The sequence below is a fragment of the Tachyglossus aculeatus genome, chromosome 22, assembly GCF_015852505.1.
Source record: "Tachyglossus aculeatus isolate mTacAcu1 chromosome 22, mTacAcu1.pri, whole genome shotgun sequence".
Classification (NCBI taxonomy): Eukaryota; Metazoa; Chordata; class Mammalia; order Monotremata; family Tachyglossidae; genus Tachyglossus; species Tachyglossus aculeatus.
Genome location: NC_052087.1, coordinates 46759361 through 46779949, shown reverse-complemented (window position 1 = coordinate 46779949; position 20589 = coordinate 46759361). Strand labels below are relative to the sequence as shown.

Below are 20589 nucleotides of genomic sequence, written 5' to 3'. Positions count from 1 at the left end.
TAGTGCAGTAGTCCAGACGGGATAGGATGAGAGCTTGAATTAGCAGGGTAGCGGTTTGGATGGAGAGGAAAGGGCGGATCTTGGCAATGTTGCGGAGCTGAGACCGGCAGGTTTTGGTGACGGCTTGGATGTGAGGGGTGAATGAGAGAACGGAGTCGAGGATGACACCAAGGTTGCGGGCTTGTGAGACGGGAAGGATGGTAGTGCCGTCAACAGAGATGGGAAAGTCAGGGAGAGGACAAGGTTTGGGAGGGAAGACAAGGAGCTCAGTCTTCGACATGTTGAGCTTTAGGTGGCGGGCGGACATCCAGATGGAGATGTCCTGAAGGCAGGAGGAGATGCGAGCCTGGAGGGAGGGGGAGAGAGCAGGGGCAGAGATGTAGATCTGGGTGTCATCAGCGTAGAGATGATAGTTGAAGCCGTGGGAGCGAATGAGGTCACCAAGGGAGTGAGTGTATATTGAGAACAGAAGGGGACCAAGCACTGAACCTTGGGGAACCCCCACAGTAAGAGGATGGGAGGGGGAGGAGGAGCCTGCAAAAGAGACTGAGAAAGAACGACCGGAGAGATAAGAGGAGAACCAGGAGAGGACGGAGTCTGTGAAGCCAAGGTCAGATAACGTGTTGAGGAGAAGGGGGTGGTCCACAGTGTCAAAGGCAGCTGAGAGGTCGAGGAGGATTAGGACAGAGTATGAGCCGTTGGATTTGGCAAGCAGGAGGTCATTGGTGACCTTTGAGAGTGCAGTTTCTGTGGAATGAAGGGGACGGAAGCCAGACTGGAGGGGGTCGAGGAGAGAGTTGTTGTTGAGGAATTCTAGGCAGCGCGTGTAGACAACTCGTTCTACACGGGTTTTGGAGTCAGAGGTCATGGGTTCAAATCCCGGCTCTGCCAACTGTCAGCTGTGTGACTTTAGGCAAGTCACTTAACTTTCCTGTGCCTCAGTTACCTCATCTGTTAAATGGGGATTAAAATTGTGAGCCCCCCGTGGGACAACCTGATCACCTTGTAACCTCCCCAGCGCTTAGAACAGTGAGGAGTTTCTGTTTGATACGGAGGTGGCCGGGCAACCACTGGATGTTCTTCAGGAGTGGGGAAAGATGGACTGAACGTTTTTGTAGAAAAATGATCCAGGCAGCAGAGGGAAGTATGGACTGGAATGGGAAGAGACAGAAGGACAAGGAGGTCAGCAAGGTGACTGACACAGTAATCAAGGTGGGATAAGCTAAGTGCCTGGATCAATGTGGTTAATCCGAAGAAATGATACAGGAGAACCCTTACATCGGTTATTTTGGAAAAGAGAAGTGCCAGGTGAAAGATGAGGATGCTCTGACCATTTTTGTTTCAGTGCCTGGAGGACACTGTCAAGGATACTGCAGACCTAGTTCTGTTCTCTGGAGACCGGGGCAGATTGTCGGAAAAGGACACAGATGGCACAGTACCTGTGGCAATCCCAGTTCCCAGAATTATCTGGGATCTGTGCCAGGAGAAGAAAAGGTGGGACGCTACAGTGGGAGGAACAGTGAGCCGGAAAAAGGGATCCCGGCATCAAGAGGCCCTGGGTGGCGGCTTTCAAAATGTCACCCGTGAGCTCGGTTTCAGCCCCCCCCGCACTTAGGCCATAAGTCATGAGAAGGCCATGAGAAGCAGCCTGGCTCAGTGGAAAGAGCTCGGGCTTGGGAGTCAGAGGTCATGGGTTCTAATCCCGGCTCCGCCACATGTCTGCTTTGTGACCTTGGGCAAGTCACTTAACTTCTCTGAGCCTCAGTTACATCATCTGTAAAATGGGGATTAAGACTGCGAGCCCCACATGGGACAACCTGATCACTTTGTATCCCCCCACCACCAGCACTTAGAACAGTGCTTTGCAAATAGTAAGTGCTTATCAAATGCCATCATTATTATTATTATAAGTCCCCCAATCAAGCCAATGTCAGAGTCCTCTGTATTTCATTTGAGTGGTAGGTGGGTCTCTTGTGAAACTCACTTCACTTATCCGTGCCTCAGTTAGCTCATCTGTAAAGTGGGGATTGAAGCTGGAAGCCCAACATGGGACGGGGTCTGTATCCAACCCGTTAGCTTTTATCCATCCCAGCACTTAGTTCAGTGCCTGGCACAGAGTAAGTGCTTAACAAATACCACAATTATTATTGTTATTATTATTCATTCATTCATTCGATCATATTTATTGAGCAATTACTGTGTGCAGAGCACTGTACTAAGCCCTTGTGAGAGTAAAATATAACAATAAACAGATATATTCCCTGCCCACAGTGAGTATGCGTTCTTGGCGGGGAGACGGATATTAATAGAAATAAATAAGCTAAAGATATGGACATAAATGTCGTGGGGCTGGGAGGAGGGAGATGAATGAAGGGAGCAAGTCAGGGCGACGCAGAAGGGAGTGGAAGAGGAATAGGGGAGCTTATTCAGGGAAAGCCTCTTGGAGGTGATGTGCCCTCAGTAAGGCTTTGAAGCAGCAGGGGAGAGTCATTGTCTGTCGGATTTGAGGAGGGAGGATGTTTGAGGCCAGAGGCAGAACGTGGTTAAGGGGTCGGTGGCGAGATAGGCGAGATGGAAGCATGGTGAGAAGGGTCGCATGGTGGTGAGATAACCAAAGAGGGGGTAACAAGAAGAGGTCGGAGATGCCCCCTCCTACCCCACCTCCCTTCTCTCCTTCTCCAGCCCAGCTCCTCTGGTGCTAATCTCCTCACTGTGCCTCGTTCTCGCCCATCCTGCCGTCGATCCCCAGCCCACGTCCACCCCCTGGCCTGGAATGCCCTCCTTCCTCACATCCGCCAAGCTAGCTCTCTTCCTCCCTTCAAAGCCCTTCTGAGAGCTCACCTCCTCCAGGAGGTCTTCCCAGACTCAGCCCCCTCCTTCATCTCCCTCTCCTCCCCCTCGCCATCCCCCCCACCTTACCTCCTTCCCCTCCCCACAGCATCTCTATATATGTATATATGTTTGTACATATTTATTACTCTATTTATTTATTTATTTTACTTGTACATATTTATTCTATTTATTTTATTTTGTTAATATGTTTTGTTTTGTTGTCTGTCTCCCCCTTCTAGACTGTGAGCCCACTGTTGGGTAGGGACCGTCTCTAGATGTTGCCAACTTGTACTTCCCAAGCGCTTAGTACAGTGCTCTGCACGCAGTAAGTGCTCAATAAATACGATTGAATGAATGAATGAATGAATGAATGAATGAATGAAGGGGTTCTAGCTGCAGGGCACCTGTCCTTTGAGCCTTTGAGCTGCCTTTTGGTAGTTGAATGGGAATCTTGTGGCTCAGTATGGCAAAGTAGGATAATAATAATAATAATAATAATGGTATTTGTTAAGCGCTTACTATTTGCCATGCACTGTTCTAAGTGCTGGGGTAGGTACAAGGTGATCAGGTTGTCCCATGTGGGACTCACAGTCTTAATCCCCATTTTCCAGAACAGGTAACTGAGGCACCGGGAAGTTAAGTGACTTAATAATAATAATGGCATTTGTTAAGCACTTACTATGTGCAAAGCACTGGGGATGTTACAAGGTGATCAGGTTGTCCCACAGGGGGCTCACAGTCTTAATCCCCATTTTACAGATGAGGGAACTGAGGCACAGAGAAATTAAGATATTTGCCCAAAGTCACACAGCTGACAATTGGCAGAGCTGGGATTCGAACCCATGACCTCTGACACCAAAGCCCGGGCTCTTTCCATTGAGCCACGCTGCTTCTCTACTGAGCCACACTTTGCTCAAGGTCACACAGCAGAGAGAAACAGCATGGCTCACTGGAAAGAGCCCGGGCTTTGGAGTCAGCGGTCATGGGTTCGAATCCTTGCTCTACCACATGTCTGCTGTGTGACGTTGGGCAAGTCACTTAACTCCTCTGAGCCTCAGTTACCTCATCTGTAAAATGGAGATTAAGACTGTGAGCCCCACGTGGGACAACCTGATCACCTTGTATTCCCCCCCACAGTGCTTAGAACAGTGCTTTGCACATAGTAAGCACTTAATAAATGCCATCATCATTATTATTATTATTATTATTATTATGTGTGGCAGAGGCGGGATTAGAACTCAGGTCTTTCTGATTCCCAGGCTCATGCTCTATCCACTGAGCCACAGCTGCTTCTCCCTATCCTCCAGCACTTAGAACATTCTAAGAGTTTAATAAATGTCATCTTCAGAATGATCATTGTAATTAATCACAATAATGGTGATTAGCATTATTTTTTTCAACTTGAGTGTTTCTTGGTGGAGAGATGGGTGAAGTGCAGTGTTAATCCCTCTTCTACTTGGTGGACACTTTGTGCCAAAATTTAGGAATGAGCACAAAGATCAGAAATAAATTAGTGGTATTTACTGAGCACCTACAATGTGCAGCGTGCTGAATTAAGCGCTTAGGAGAGTACAGTACGATGGAGTTGGTAGAAGTGACCTCCGCCCACAAAGTTTACAGTCTAGAGAAGTAGCGTGGCTTAGTGGAAAGAGCCTGGGTTTTGGAGTGAGAGGTCATTCATTCATTCAATCGTATTTATTGAGCGCTTACTGTGTGCAGAGCACTGAACTAAGCACTTGGGAAGTACAAGTTGGATGGGTTCTCATCCCGGCTCCACCACTTGTCTGCTGTGTGACCTTGGGCAAGTCACTTCACTTCTCTGTACCTCAGTTAGCTCATCTGGAAAATGAGGATTAAGACGGTGAGCCCCCCGTGGGACACCTGATTACCTTGTATCTACTCCAGCGCTTAGAACGGTGCTTGGCACATAGTAGGCGCTTAACAAATACCATTATTATCATTATTATTATTAGAAGGAGAGACAGACATTAAAATCAATTGCAGATAGGGGAAACCATTATTTCAAAGAACAACAGATCTCTGCAACAATAAGTAGGAGGGACACAGGCAGTGTCCAATTAGTAAACGGCTATTACCATTTATTAATGACTAAGCCCTCGTTTCCTCTTCTCCGACTCCCTTCTGCGTCGCCCTGCTTTGCTTCCTTTATTCAACCCCCACCCCCATCTTCAGCCCTACAGCACTTATGTCCATATCCATAATGTATAGATTAATATTGATGTCTGCCTCCCCCTTTAGACTATAAACTCATTGAGGATAGGGAATGTGTCTTCCAACGCTTTTATATCATCATATGGCAATTTATTTCTGTAAATTCATTTATTCATTCAATTGTATTTATTGAGGGCTTACTGTGTGTGAACACTGTACTAAGGGCTTGGAAAGTACAGTTTGGCAATGAATAGAGACAATAATAATAATAATGACATTTATTAAGCACTTACTATGTGCAAAGCACTGTTCTAAGTGCTGGGGAGGTTACAAGGTAATCAGGTTGTCCCATGGGGGGGGCTCACGGTCTTAATCCCCATTTTACAGATGAGGTAACTGAGGCACAGAGAAGTTAAGTGACTTGCCCAAAGTCACACAGCTGACAATTGATGAAGCAGGATTCGAACCCATGACCTCTGACTCCAAATCCCTACCCAACAACGGTCTGTCTCCCCCTCTACACTGTAAGCTCACTGTGGGCAGGGAATGTGTCTGTTTATTGTAATTTTGTACTTTCTTGAGCGCTTAGTACCATGATCTGCATGCAGGAAGTGCTCAATAAATACTATCGATTGATTGATTGACTGAAGATGAGGTGCTTTAGACGAAGGCAAGGACTCCAGTTTGAGTGGAAACAAGCCGATTGAACATAAGCAAATGGTGGATAAACGGGTCAAGAATCCGTCCGGGAAACTCCACAGCTTGGGGATTTTGCAGCATTTTTTTTTCCTCAAACCAAAGAGCCGTAGCCTGGAAAGTAATCGCTGGGTCAAGTCATGGAGCACTTTGTTATGGGAACAGAGTCTTATCATGTCAAGGACTAAGTGTATTTGGAACCCTCTGTGCAAGTTTTGTTCGTCAGCTGGAGACGGTAGAAAACCGAACAACCCCGTGAATGTAGGTGTCGCCGACACGGGTGACTCAAGTGTGTTTCGGAAATGGCTAGTGGCCTTTCTGTTTTGGTGCTTGGGGGGACGAGGTTCACAACCAGCTTTCTGAGGATTGGAAAACCATGGTTTATATACAAGGGTCGGCGGGGCGAGGATCCTCAACAGGGAATTCCTCTCCTGGGCCTACTTGTGCATTTAGCTTAGTACAGTGCTCTGCACATGGTAAGCGCTCAGTAAATACGATTGACTTAGCTTTAATTCTATTTGTTCTGACAACTTGACACCTGTCCACATATTTTGTTTTGTTGTCTGTCTCCCCCTTCTAGACTGTGAACCTGTTGTTGGGTAGGGACTGTCTCTATATGTTGCCGACTTGTACTTCCCAAGTGCTTAGTACAGTGCTCTGCATGCAGTAAGTGCTCAATAAATACGATTGAATGAATGAATACTTCAGGGAAGCAGAGGGAGAAAGGATTTATCTGCAATTTATTTATTCATTTATCTGTACTTAATTAATTCATTAATTAATATTAATATCTATCTCCCCCTCTAGACTGCAAGCACTTTGTGGACAGGGACTGTGGTCTGTTTATTGTTATATTGTACTCTCCCAAGTGCTTAGTACAGTGGTTTGCACACAGTAAATGTTCAACAAATATGTATGACTGATTGATTGATTGATTAACCAGAAACCTCCCCCCCCCCCCATAACTGCCACCAATAGGTGAAGGGAAGGAAATCCTGAAACTTTTTCTTTTACCCTAATAGATCTGAGAAAAATACTTTTTTTTTTTTCATGCTCAAGGCTCTGGTTGGACTTTAGACTAAGCTCGTATGGGCAGGGAACTCTGTTAGAATATATTCCCCCAAGCCCTTAGTACAGTGTTCTGCACACAGTAAACAGTCAGTAAACATCGTTGAGGGGGTTGATTGATTGGAAAGATCAAGCAGTGTGGCCTAGTGGCAAGAACATGGGGTTCTAAGGACCTGAGTTCAAATCCCAGCTCATCCATTTGTCTGCTGTGTGACCTTGGGTGAGTCATACGGAGAAGCAGCATGGCTCAGTGGATAGAGCCTGGGCTTTGGAGTCAGAGGTCACAGGTTCAAATCCCAGCTCCGCCAACTGTCAGCTGTGTGACTTTGGGCAAGTCACTTCACTTCTCCGGGCCTCAGTTCCCTCATCTGTAAAATGGGGATGAAGACTGTGAGCCCCCCATGGGACAACCTGATTACCTTGTATCCCCCAGTGCTTAAAAGGGTGCTTTGCACATAGTAAGCACTTAATAAATGCCATTATTATTATTATTATTATTATTTAACTTCTCCAACCCTCAGTTACCTCATCTGTAAGATGAGGATTAAGACCCTCAGCCCCATGTGAGACATGAACCTTGTCCAACTTTGTATCTTCTCCAGTGTTTAATACAGTACCTGGCACAGAAAAGTAACTTGCTCAACGTCACACAGCAGATTGGTAGCAGAGAACAGAATTAGAACCCAGGTCCTACTGTCTCCCAGGCCTGTGTTCTATCCACTAGGCCACATTGCCTTCCTAGAACTCATTAGTGAGCATCGCTGTGCTGAAAGGCTCTTCAGAACTCAGTGATTCTATAATAGTGATACTGATCCTCCCCTACCCCCCATAAAAAACCAAACAAATAAAAAACGAGCCATTTAAGCAGAAAAGGTCTGAGATCTGAATGGTGGCTTTAGGGACATCTTCCGTGGCCAGCCAATGGAACTGGCCCTGATTGAAAAGGAGGTCATGAACTCCAAATGCATTCCAAGTCCTTTGGTTTTGCTTTATCTCTGGAGCTCATCTGTGGAGCAGCCTGGGGTGTTCCCTTCCCTTCTGATACTGGGATTGCAGCCCTGACTCGGGAAAAGGAAAAATCATTCTCACAGGGAGAATGTCCAAATCTTGAGGGGAATCGTAGGCCAAGACATCAGCCAATGTCCCGTGATTCAAAATGGGGTTTTGTGAAAGCATTCTGGGAATAAACAGGTTCTTAACCCCTCCGGAAGGAGGTAAATTTTTGTGAGTGGCAGAATCTCTCTTCTTCAGACTGAAGTTCAGACTCGGCCCCGGTGGCTGGCTCTTATTGCTAACATGACCTGCCTCCAACGTGGGGTGTATATAAAATCGTTTAATATTTGGGTTTGGGGTCAGTGAGATGGCCCTACAATTTCTAACGGTATGTGCAAACGTAATTTTTTCAGTCTGCCCAAACTTTAGAGAAAATCATCGTTGGTTCTGGGAAATACAGTTTTCTCTTTTTGATGGGAGGGGATAGAGCAGCTGTGTCTTGGTTGTGAAGAGAAAAAGCCATAAAATCCCCTAACATGGAGCAAATCTTCTATCTGGCATTCCCGCCGGCAACCACAGATCATTTGATTTAGCACATGGTGCAATTCCAGTTTAAGTACAGCTAAAGACAATTTGTTGCCATATTAATACGGAGCATGGTAATGGTATTTCCTCCCAGAGAGATCTGGAAGGAAACCTTGTTGCGAATCGTCATGTTCTTAAAAAATTAGATTTCCACCTTGGAGCATGAGAGGAGGCTTCGGATTTGTTAGGAACTTGGAATGAGAGAGAGAGAGAGAGAGGGAGAGAGAGGTATGTGTCCCTAGCCAAAATCCTGAGTTTAATGGAGTGTCTCATAAAATTTTGCTAGAATATTTTCTCAGCAAGCTCAGTCTGTGGGTGCATAACTGAAGTAAATATCTTCCCTTCCATTCTCCCAAGGTGGCTAACCCATCACCAACATGAAGAAAGCAGGAAGAAGCTCCTAGATTTTCTCTCATTGAGCTTTTGGTATTGCACTAATGTGACAGGAGAAGCAGCAGTTTGGTCTAGTGAATAGCACAGGGGCATGGGAGTCAGAAAGACGTGGGTTCTAATCCTGGCTCCGTGACTTTCTTCTGGGTGACCTTGGGCAAGCGACTTCACTTCCCTGGGCCTGTTACCTCAACTGTAAAAAATGGGAAGTAAGACTGTGAGCCTCATGAGGGTCAGGGACTGTGTCCAAACTGATAACTTTGTCTCTACCCCACCTCTCAGTACAGTGCCTGGCACATAGTAAGTGTTTAACAAATACCACAGCTATTATTCTTATTATTGTATCAGTTCTGACTCCATCTCTTCTGGAGATGGACAGCGCACAGACTGGGGAAAACCCAACTCCCAGCTCAAGGCAACATACCCAGACTTGGGCCACCAAAAATTTATCAATCCATCAGTCAGTAAATTCTGTCAGGAGAATACTGTGTGCAGAGCACTGTACTAAGCACTCAGACCTGAGTTCTAATCCCAGCTCTGTCACTTGTCTGCTGTGTGACCTTGGGGAACTCACTTCACTTCTCTGGGCTTCAGGCTTCTCATTTGTAAAATGGAGGTTAAGATTGTGAGCCCCATGTTTGAACATGGACTGTGTCCAATCTGATTAGCTTGCCTAATGCTTAGTACAGTGCCTGTCCCCTTCATTCATTCATTCAATCGTATTTATTGAGCACTTACTGTGTGTACAGCAGTGGACTAAGCGCTTGGGAAGTACAAGTTGGCAACATATAGAGACGGTCCCTACCCAACAACAGGCTCACAGTAATTGCTGAACAAGTATCGTTAAAAAAAAAGCCCAGATAACTTCACTGAGTCTCTTACTGGGTTTAGGTGTTTGTATTCTGTTTGTTTTCTATGTCTGTGCTCCCTTCAGTCTTCATGGTCTTTAAATGCAACATGGAGTCTGAAACTCAAAATGGATTCCATCTTGTAACAGGAAGTCCCTTAATTCATTCATTCATTCGTATTTATTGAGCGCTTACTGTGTGCAGAGCACTGTACTAAGCGCTTGGGAAGTACAAGTTGGCAACATATAGAGACGGTTCCTACCCAACAGTGGGCTCTTAATGGGTCTGCTTGTCTTGCTTCAGAGCGCCTACATGCCCAGTCATTCAAAAACACTGCGCAGAAAGAAAGCCACAGTGTTTTTATTCCTTTCATCTAGGCACTGCTTTTATGGAGCTTCATTAGAGTCTATTTTTATCGACCTTGTCCACAAAGGTCATTAGCGAAACCTGAAGCTACTGATATCAGCTTCAAGTTTTTCTAATGACCTTTTCATAGTTTCATTCATGCTTTCTCAATTTCCTCCCCCTCCCCGCTCTTCCCGACTCCTTCTTCTTGCCCCACACCATTCTCTAGCCTATCTTTCCCTCTATCAGTCTCCTTTTCCCAACTCCTTTCCCCTCACATTAAAAACACCTAGGCAGCTGTTTTTAAAACACCTGCTTAGTTTATGAAAGGATGTGGTGTCATCTCCTGTGCTTTCTGTCATGAATAAATCCGCCTGGTGTTCTCATCTCACCTGGCTAAATAATTCCCTCCTTCTATAACAACTAAGGTCTAACAATCAAAGAAGAATTTGTGACTCACCATAGAAACCAACCCAACCAATCGCCTGACCCGTTGGACTAACCAAATCCATAATGAGATACACAAACCCCATAGCAACAAGAGTAACGGTAGGACCAGAGGATATGCAGCAAAAAAAAAGAAAAAGAAAAATCATTTGGGAGCGTGACACCCCCCCTGCAACCCCCCCGTGAAGGATTTTAAAAACAGCTTCTTGAAAGAAGATTTTCTGTAAATTTGAGAGTCATTTTTTTATAGTCTTTGTTAAGGGTTTACTATGTGCCAGGCACCGTTCTAACCCCTGAGGTAGATAGTGAATCACATTTTTTGAGTGCTTACTGTGTGCAGAGCAGTATACTAAGCGCCTGGGAGAATACAATATATCAATAAACGGACACATTTCCTGTCCACAACAAGCTTACAGTCTGGTGGGGGTGGGGAGACAGATATTAATAGAAATAAACAAATTACAAAAGCTAGTCGGGTTGGACACACTTCCAAGTCCCACACGGGGCTCACAGTCTAAATTCCCATTTTACAGATGAGGTAACTGAGGCCCAGAGAAGTTAAGTGGATTGCCCAAGGTCACAAAACAGACAAGTGTCAGAGTTGGGATTAAATGGAATTTGGACCACATGTCCTCGTCATTCTCACAGCCCTTCCCGTTAACTCTCAGGGGGCAGCACTAAAACGACGAGGTGAGTCACACCACCAAGTAGGTCCTAAAACATGAACTCCTTGCAGATAAAAAAAAAAATGATAGTATTCATTAAGCGCTTATTATGTGTCAAGCACTGTTCTGAGCGCTGGGGTAGATTTGAGATCATCAGGTTGGACACAGTCCTTGTCCCAAATGGGGCTCACGGTCTTAATCCCCATTTTCTAGGTGAGGTAACTGAGGCCCAGAGAAGTAAAGTGACGTACCCAAGGTCATACAGCAGACAAGTGACAGAGCAAGGATTAGAACCCACATCTTTCTGAATCCCAGTCCCGGGGGCTTATCCAGCAGGCCATGCTGCTTCCTGCTGAATTGCTTCTCTCCTCCCTGACACACTAGGACTGCAGCCTATTTCTTCCCCTGAAACTGGCTCCCAGGCTGCTCGATGGAGGCAGTGAATGTGCCTGTTATATTGTTATTTGGTACTCTCCCGAACACTTAGCCCAGTGCTCTGCACACAGTAAGCGCTGAGTAAATACTACCGATTGATCGATTGGTCTTCCGTAGCCTCCTCTCACAACTTAGCATCTTGCAGCCTTGTTTAAAAAAGAGACAGCCACTCTCAGGCAAGGTGTATTCCTCCCAACCCCCAATCTGTCCCTTCTCCTATCATTTTTTTGTGTTCTCTTCTTCTTATCTGTCATTCCAAATTTTTCTTCCTCCCTTGGCCCTCTTTTTCCATCCTCTGACTTTCTGGCTGCTGCCCCCACCCCCACCTCCCGTGATTCCCTTTTCCAGCCTCCGTCTGGCATCTTCTCCTGGGCCTCATGTGTTTTCCGTCTTCTCACACCCTCTCTATCATTCTCTTGACAAAGCCGTCCTGTAGTTACTTGCCTTCTTACTTGCCTTCCTCACCTCCTCAGCCCCAGTAGTAAACACAGGCCTGGGTCCTTTATTTTATTTTATTTTTTTCCTAGGAGAATTCAAATAAGCAGAGACTGCACCATTTTTTTGGTCAGGCCTAGTGTTACCTGAGAAGCAATGTGGCCTAGTAGCTGGCGCACAGGATTGGGAATCAGAAGACCTGGATTCTAATCCCGACTCTGCCAGGAACCTGCTGTGTCAGTCAATTGTATTTATTGAGTGCTCACTGTGTACGGAGCACTGTATTAAGCGCTTGGGAGAGTACAATAGAACAATATTACAGACCCATTCCCTGCCCACAATGAGCTTTACAGTCTAGAGTGGGAGACTGAGATTAATATGAATAAATAAATTACAGATGTGTGCCATCGGGCTTGGAGGAGGGAGACAGGGGCAGATGAATAAAGTCTGTTTGGCCTCCACAAGCTTGTCTCAGGGGCTTCTGGGGCTTCCACTTGCATGTATGACTGAGCAGGGCCCTGCCATTTCTAGACTGTGAGCCCACTGTTGGGTAGGGACCATCTCTATATGTTGCCAACTTGTACTTCCCAAGCGCTTAGTACAGAGCTCTGCACACAGTAAGCGCTCAATAAATACGATTGAATGAATGAATTACCATGGCTCCCAAAATGGTGGGGGAAATGAGGGGTGGGAAAAGGGGAGAGAGAGAACTGAAGGGGTTCGGAGGGAAGGGAGAGGCACCAGACCACCTCATCCTAGTGGTCACGTTTCCTGGGGCCCAGCTCGACTGAACCCTGGCCTGCATATGCCACATTCTACCGAAGCGTAAAAACTTTCTTAAACGGTAATGGTGTAAATAAAGAACTGGCTCTCAGGAAGGTCCCTCCAAGCACAGTGAAATGTGAACAGTTCCATTAAGTCTATTAATTAGCCGGCTTGATATCCCATTCACGGGACCATTTTCCTAGTGAAGTTATTGTGTATGTGCCATGCGTTAAGCACTCCAAGCCCTTCGGGATGAAAGCTAATATGAAACTAAAATAACAATCTTTCCTGCACTTCAGAGGTCGCCATCATTACCTCTGATTTAAAGAGTGGGAGACTGATGTTACACTGCAAAACCCTTGAGGGAGAACTGAAGGAGGAACTCAAGGGTTCTCGCTTCCAGTCTTCGTTGAATCCATTTTGTACCTCTCAGTGAGTCCCACAGATATGTATGGGAGTGAGGAGGGGGGCAGGGCAGTTCCCCAAATCCCTGGAGTCTTCCCCAACCCAATGGAAAAGCAGTGGGTTCCTCTCTTGGGCCATTGGGCAACTAACTCAGTGGCCATTATGGTGGCCCAGGGGATGCACCATAACCCAGCCCAGCTCTTTACAACTTCCCTGTTAGGGTGGAATTTCCTTGTAGGCAGGGATTGTTTCTACAACTCCATCGGATTGTACACTCCTAAGGGTGTAGCACAGTGCTCTGCACACAATAAGCACTCAATAAATACCTTTGATTGATTAATTACGGGGCGGGGGATGGGTCGCTCGCGGTATGGCTCAGTGGATAAAGCACTGGTTTGGGAGTCAGAAGGAACTGGGTTCTAATTCCAGCTCCACCGCTACTCTGGGCCTTAGTTACCTCATCTGGAAAATGTGGATTAAGACTGTGAGTCCCATGTGGGACAGGGCCTGTGAATGGCTTGTATTCACCTCAGTGCTTATTAGAGTGCTTGGCATGTAGTCAACAATTAATAAATATTATTATTATTATTATTTTGGGCATCCCGAGTGTTCAGTACACTACTTTGTGCATGAACACTCACTAAATGCTGCTGCTGCTACTACTACTAAAAATAATAATGATGGCATTTGTTAACTGCTTACTATGTGTGATGCACTGTTCTAAGCACTGGGAGGGATACAAGGTGATCAGGTTGTCCCACCTGGGGCTCACAGTCTTAATCCCCATTTTACAGATGAGGTAACTGAGGTTCAGAGAAGTTTAGTGACTTGCCCAAGGTCACACAGGAGACATGTGGTGGAGCCAGGATTAGAACACATGACCTCTGACTCCCAAGCCCATGCTCTTTCCACTGAGTCACGCTGCTTCAATACTAATACTAGTACTAGTACTAGTTGTACTAGTACTCCTAATACTCACTCAACTTCAAGACTGTCCATCCCCTCGCCCCCTCCTACCACACCTCCCTTCTCTCCTTCTACAGCCCAGCCCGCACCCTCCGCTCCTCTGCTGCTAACCTCCTTTTCATTCATTCATTCAATCACATTTATTGAGCGTTTACTGTGTGCAGAGCACTGTACTAAGCGCTTGGGAAGTACAAGTTGGCAACATATAGAGACGGTCCCTGCCCAACAGCGGGCTCCCACTACCTTGTTCTCGCCTGTCCCACCATCAACTCCCGGCCCACATCCTCCCCCTGGCCCAGAATGCCCTCCCTCCACACATCCGCAAAGTTAGCTCTCTTCCTCCCTTCAAAGCCCTACTGAGAGCTCACCTCCTCCAGGAGGCTTTCCCACACTGAGCCCCCTTTATCCTCTCCTCCTCCCCATCCCCCCTGCCCTACCTCCTTCCCCTCCCCACAGCACCTGTATATATGTTTGTACAGATTTATTACCATATTTATTTTACTTGTACATATTTACTATTCTATGTATTTTGTTAATGATGTGTATCTAGCTTTATTTCTATTTATTCTGATGACTTGACACCTGTCCATGTGTTTTGTTTTGTTGTCTGTCTCCCCCATCTAGACCGTGAGCCCGTTGTTGGGTAGGGACCGTCTCTATATGTGGCCAACTTGTACTTCCCAAGAGCTCAATACAGTGTTCTGCACACAGTAAGCACTCAATAAATACGATTGAATGAATAATACTACCACCACCACCACCATTCATTCATTTAACTGTATTTATTGGGTGATTACTGTGTGCAAAGCACAGTACTAAGCGCTTGGGAGAGTACAGTATAATAACAAACAGTCACATTTCCTCACCACCACCACCACCACCATCTTCTGTTGTGATGGGCTTCAGATTAACAAACAACCCTGGGCTTTTGAGAACCTCCTGTAGCCTGCCAGGAACTTCTGCTGCTGCCAAGTCAAGGAGGCCCCTTGTCGGACTACCTTCATTCTTCTCCATCCCACAGAAAGCTCCAGGATTGACTCCATTTAGGGAGCGGTAGTTTGCAATTCCCCTCTCAGGGTCACACCTGGAGAGTTTCCAGTACTCTACCAGCCTTGACTATGGGAGGGAGAGTCAAGCAGAGGCCCACCCATTCCATTCTTAGCTTGGGCAGTGGCTAGCAAGTGGAAGGCAATCTGCTACAAGTCAAAACTCACCCGTGCTGGGCAGCAGTGGCACGGGAGAGAATCAAGGGTGGAGACTCGAGTTTACTGCGCGGAAGGAGACAGTGGTAAACCACTTCCATATTCTTACCAGGAAAAGTCTGTGCATATACTACCGGAACAATTGCAGATGGAGGTGGGGCGTTCTGGGAGAGATCAATCAATCAATCAATCAATCAATCGTATTTATTGAGCGCTTACTGTGTGCAGAGCACTGTACTAAGCACTTGGGAAGTTGGCAACATATAGAGACAGTCCCTACCCAACAGTGGGCTCACAGTGTAGAGATGCGTGCATGACGTCGCAATGGGTCGGAGACGACTCGACAACAAAAGACAAGTTTGCAATTGCAACGTACCTGTTGGTCGTTAAGTCATGTTGGCAACTGGGACTCATGCGTCTCTATTTCTCGATTCCTTTAGGTGGCCAGTGTTTCTCGTGGGGCTGGAACGAACACGGCATGTGCGGAGATGGAAGCGAGGAGAGCGTCTGGGCCCCTCGGCCCGTGGGGGCTCTGGGGCCCGCAGAGCCGATCCGTGTGGGATGTGGGGCGGGACACTCTCTGGCTCTCTGCCGGCTTCCAGGTGGTACCACCAAGTTGGAGCGTGAGCCTCACTAGATCCCTCCCGGAATTCCCAAGCCCGGGCCTCTTGACCTAATACCAATCCCCAACTTCGCCCCAGGCCATGGATCTGAGGCGAAATACGCTGCTTAATAAAGACGGTTGGTCTTGCTCTCTGCCTGGAAGTTCTTTATAGCAAACAAGCCTCGTGTTTCCCCAGAGGTGAGGTGAATACATCGAAGACTTTTAGCCGGGAAGAAAGAAAGGTTCAGGGTTCTTTCCAAACGTTTGTACTATCAAAGAAATATTTTTACTATTCATAGTATGGAAATAAAGGAGCTGGGGAACACCTTTCGAGGACATCAAACAGCAACCCACTGAAGCGGGGTGCAGGGAAGTTCTCTTTCGGCCTAGCAGTGTGGTCTAGAGGACATGAGCCTCTGAGTCAGAAGGACCTGTGTTCTAATCCTGGCTCTGCCACTTGTCTGTTGGGTGACCTCCTGCAAATCATTTCACTTCTCTGAGCTTCAATTCTTTCATCTGTAAAACGAGGATTAAGATTGTGGTCTTTATGTGGGACAGGGACTGTGTTCAACCCGATTTGCTTGTATCTACTCCAGTGCTTAGAATAGTGCCTGGAACATAGTAAGCATTTAACAAAGACCCTAATTATTATTATTTTGGGGTCCTGTTCCCCCAAGAGCCCGGGGCTCCTTTATTCTCGGACTCTCTTTCACCAGCTTTACCATTTCAAAGCAGGTATCCTGGTAGATAGGTTCCCCCCAGAGAAGGGGTCTCAAGCAGAACGGGTCTTCTCCAACCAGTGTCTCTGGAACTTCCCTGCCCCGGCCCCAAACCCCAAAAGAAGCAACAACAGCTAAAACCTCCACCAGGGCTGAGTGAGGGGAAATAGACTTGAATTGCTGGAAGAGTTTGTCTGGACAGAAGGAAAAACGTCTCAACTCTAAGAGCGAGGAAGAACTTTAGCTTTACTACAGCTTTAATTAATAATAATAACATCTATTAAGTGCTTACTATGTGCAAAGCACTGTTCTAAGCGCTGGGGAGGTTACAAGGTGATCAGGTTGCCCCACGGGGGGCTCACAGTCTTCATCCCCATTTTACAGATGAGGGAACTGAGGCCCAGAGAAGTGAAGTGACTTGCCCAAAGTCACACAGCGGACAAGTGGCGTAGTCGGGATTTGAACCCACGACCTCTGACTCCAAACCCCATGCTCTTTCCACTGAGCCATGCTGCTTCCATTTGTTCTGACGATTTTGACACCTGTCTACATGTTTTGTTTTGTTGTCTGTCTCCCCCTTCTAGTCTGTGAACCCGTTGTTGGGTAGGAACTGTCTCTATATGTTGCCAACTTGTACTTCCCAAGCGATTAGTACAATGCTCTGCACACTGTAAGCGCTCAATAAATACGATTGAATGAATGAACTACAAAGGGGAGTTCTATAAACCTCCGTTGTGGGCAAGGAATCTGTCTACCAACTCTGTTAACAATAATAATCATAATAATGTGGTATTTGTTAAACACTTACTATGTGCCAAGCACACTACCAAGCAATGGGGTAGATAAAACTAAATAGGGTTGGACCCAGTCCCTGTCCCACGTGGGGCTCACAGTCTCAATCCCCATTTTACAGAAAGGGTAACTGAGGCCCAGAGGAGTGAAGTGACTTGTCCAAGGTCACATACCAGACAATGGTGGAACTGGGATTAGAACCCATGGCCTGTTGACTCCAAGGCCTGGGATCTAGCCGCTATACCACGCTCTGTTGCATTGTACACTCCCAACCATGTAATTCGGTGCTCTGCACACAGTACACACTTAAAAGTATGATCGATTGATTGAAAGCAGAAGAACTGATCATCTTTCCCTACAATTTAGCCATTCGTCTGCTCCAGGGGTGTGAGTCGGGGCCAGAAGTTGAACCAGGTTCCCTCTTAAAATTTTCCCCATCAGACTTTTGGAGTCTAGGAGGACATGTTCTTCGGCACTGAGATTCTTCAATATTTTGGCCTCTGTGTAGGAAGCAGAAGCAGCATGGCTTAGTGGAAAGAGCACGGGCTTGGGAGTCGGAAGTCATGGGTTCTAATCCTGGCTCCACCGCTTGTCTGCTGTGTGACCTTGGGTGAGTCACTTAACTTCTCTGTGCCTCACTTACCTCATCTGTAAAATGGGGATGAAGACTGTGAGCCCTGTATGGGAGAACCTGAGTAGCTTGTATCTACCTCAGTGCTTAGAACAGTGCTTGGCACATAGTAAGTGTATAACAAATACTAACATTACTGTTATTATTATTATTATTATTATTATTATTATTATTAAGGGACAGCTAGGGCTCAGAGAGCCCGCTTGAAACTCTGTTAATCACGGCGATTGCCTCACGGTGCCTCTGAAATGGACTTATTTTCCAAAACTCGGACCCTTATTATTTTTTACATTTTTTAATGGTATTTGTTAAGTGTTTACTATGTTCCAGGCACTGTACTAAGTGCTGGGGTAGATACAGGATAATCAGGTTGAACACTGTCCATGCCCCACATGGGGTTCACAGTCTTAAGGCCCATTTTATAGATGAGGACCAGAGAAGTGAAGTGATTTGCCCAAATCACACAGCAGGCGAGTAGCGGAGCTGGGATGAGAACCCAGGTCATTCATTCATTCAATCGTATTTACTGAGTGCTTACTATTTGCAAAGCCCTGTACTAAGCACTTGGCACTGTACTAAGCTCTTAGCAAGGTACTAGGCCCTTCTTACTGCCAGACCCGGGCTCTATCATCATCATCACCATCAATCATATTTATTGAGCGCTTACTGTGTGCAGAGCACTGTACTAAGCGCTTGGGAAGTACAAATTGGCAACATATAGAGACAGTCCCTACCCAACAGTGGGCTCACAGTCTAAAAGGCTCTATCCACTAGGCCACACTGCTTCTCCTTGTCCCCTCTAGGTCTAGCGGCTGCCTTAGGCTCTGTAGAAGAGAACCTGAATGTAGCAGTCTGCTGTGGCCTGCAGTCATGGAGCAGGAAGGAGGGCAACATTTCTGCCCTGAAGTTTTTCACAAACGACCTGCTCCTGAATCAATCAATCCAACAGTGGTATTTATGGAGTGCTTAGTATGAGCAGAGAACTGTTCCAAACGCTTGGAAAGTAAGCTCTTTGTGGGCAGAGAATGTGCCTGCTTATTGTGATAGTGTACTCTTCCAAGTGTTTAGTACAGTGCCCTGCACACAGTAAGTGCTCAATAAATATGATCGAATGAATGAATGAATGCAGTACAACAGAGTTAGCAGACACGTTTCCTGCCCACAACAAGCTTACAGTCTAGAATGCCATGCCAAGTGTGGTTGTCAACTTGAAAAGAAGCCTTTATGTTTTTTGCACCGGTGACAGAGTAGGCACTTAACAAAACATATTTTTAAAAATGCAGGAAAGGCCCAAGTTCTAGAGAATGGGTCCATCTCAGAGGCAATCCCCACAAAAAACAGAGCCATGGGTTGGTTCTCTGAGACCTAGCTGATTGCCCTGGAGAGGCCAGAGGCTCAAAGAATCTAAATGGCAAAAACATGGCCTTCTCTTAGAGCTCTAGAGGTGGAGGAGAATTTGAGGCTTCCTTATGACATCCAGTTCTGTGGTTACTGAGAACAGGCAGTGTGTGCTTTCAGGAAGTATAATAATTATACTAAGGGTACAGCACTGTACTAAGCGCTGGAGTAGATACAAGTTAATCAGGTCGGACACGGTCCCTGTCCCACACGGATCTCAGAGCGAGGAGGAGAGGGAGAAGAGGCATTTAATCCCAATTGTACAGTTGAGATAAATGAAGCACAGGGAAATTAAGTGACTTGTCCCAGGTCACCCAGCAGGCAATTGGTAGGGCTGGGATTAGAACCCAGGTCCTCTGACTCCAAGGCCTCTTCTCTCTCCACTAAGCAACACTGGTGTCCACTCTGGGCAATGGGAGAGAGGGCCTATCCCCAGGAGAGGCCTTGTCTCTCTAATTTTCCGCCAAATCCGTTTGGTGTGCTCCTGGGTATTGGCAGTCTCCCCCTCTAAACTGAAAGCTCATTATGGGCAGGGAAGTGTCTGCTAATTCTGTTGCATTGTACTCTTCCAAGCACTTAGTCCAGTGCTCTACACATAGTAAGCACTCAATAAATACATTGACTGATTGGCCTCTTGACTGTAAGCTCATCCTCTAGACTTTACACTCATTGTGGGCAATGTGTAATGTGTCCGTTGTTGTATTTTACGGTCCCAAGCACTTAACCCTGTGCTCTGCGCATAGTAAGTGCTCAATAAGTACGACTGACTGACTGACTGACCCAGTGAGCTGGGCTGACGGGCCTTGGTGGGTGGGGTTGTCTCCAGGGGTTGTCTCCATTCTGTGTTGCCTGATTATTCAGTTTGGGGCTTATCCAGGCTTTTTGATTCTCCTCCTCCTCCTCTTCCTTTTCCTCCTTCTTCTCCTCCTCCTCCTCGCTGCCTCTTTTCCAGGAGAAGCAGCATGGCACAGTGGATAGAGCCCGCACCTAGGAGTCAGAAGGTCATGGGTTCTAATCCTGACCACCAATTGTCTGCTGTGCTACCTCGGGTAAACCACTTTACTTCTCTGGGCTTCAGTTACCTCATCTGTAAAATGGGGGTTGAGACTGAGCCTCGTGTGGGACTGGGACTGTGCCAACCTGATTTGCTTGTATCAACCCCATGCTTAGTACAGTGCCTGACCCTTAGTAAGCGC

General features: G+C 46.5%; 1 protein-coding gene and 1 non-coding gene across 5 annotated transcripts in view; both read left to right on the top strand.

Moving 5' to 3' along the window:
• Positions 1-15998, top strand: part of SERGEF (secretion regulating guanine nucleotide exchange factor) — a 316021-nt gene extending 300023 nt beyond the window's left edge. For 3 of the 4 annotated variants that reach the window (XM_038764503.1, XM_038764502.1, XM_038764500.1), the window contains one exon: positions 15690-15998. In XM_038764503.1, coding sequence (XP_038620431.1) covers positions 15690-15926 — 237 coding nt within the window. In that variant the 3' untranslated portion in view covers positions 15927-15998. The remainder of the gene's footprint in view (positions 1-15689) is intronic. The other variant, XM_038764501.1, reaches the window with a different exon arrangement.
• LOC119944201 lies at positions 15114-15251 on the top strand. The gene has a single exon (XR_005455700.1). It is a non-coding gene; the product is annotated as a small nucleolar RNA SNORA7 (small nucleolar RNA).
• Positions 15999-20589: the final 4591 nt, after the last annotated feature.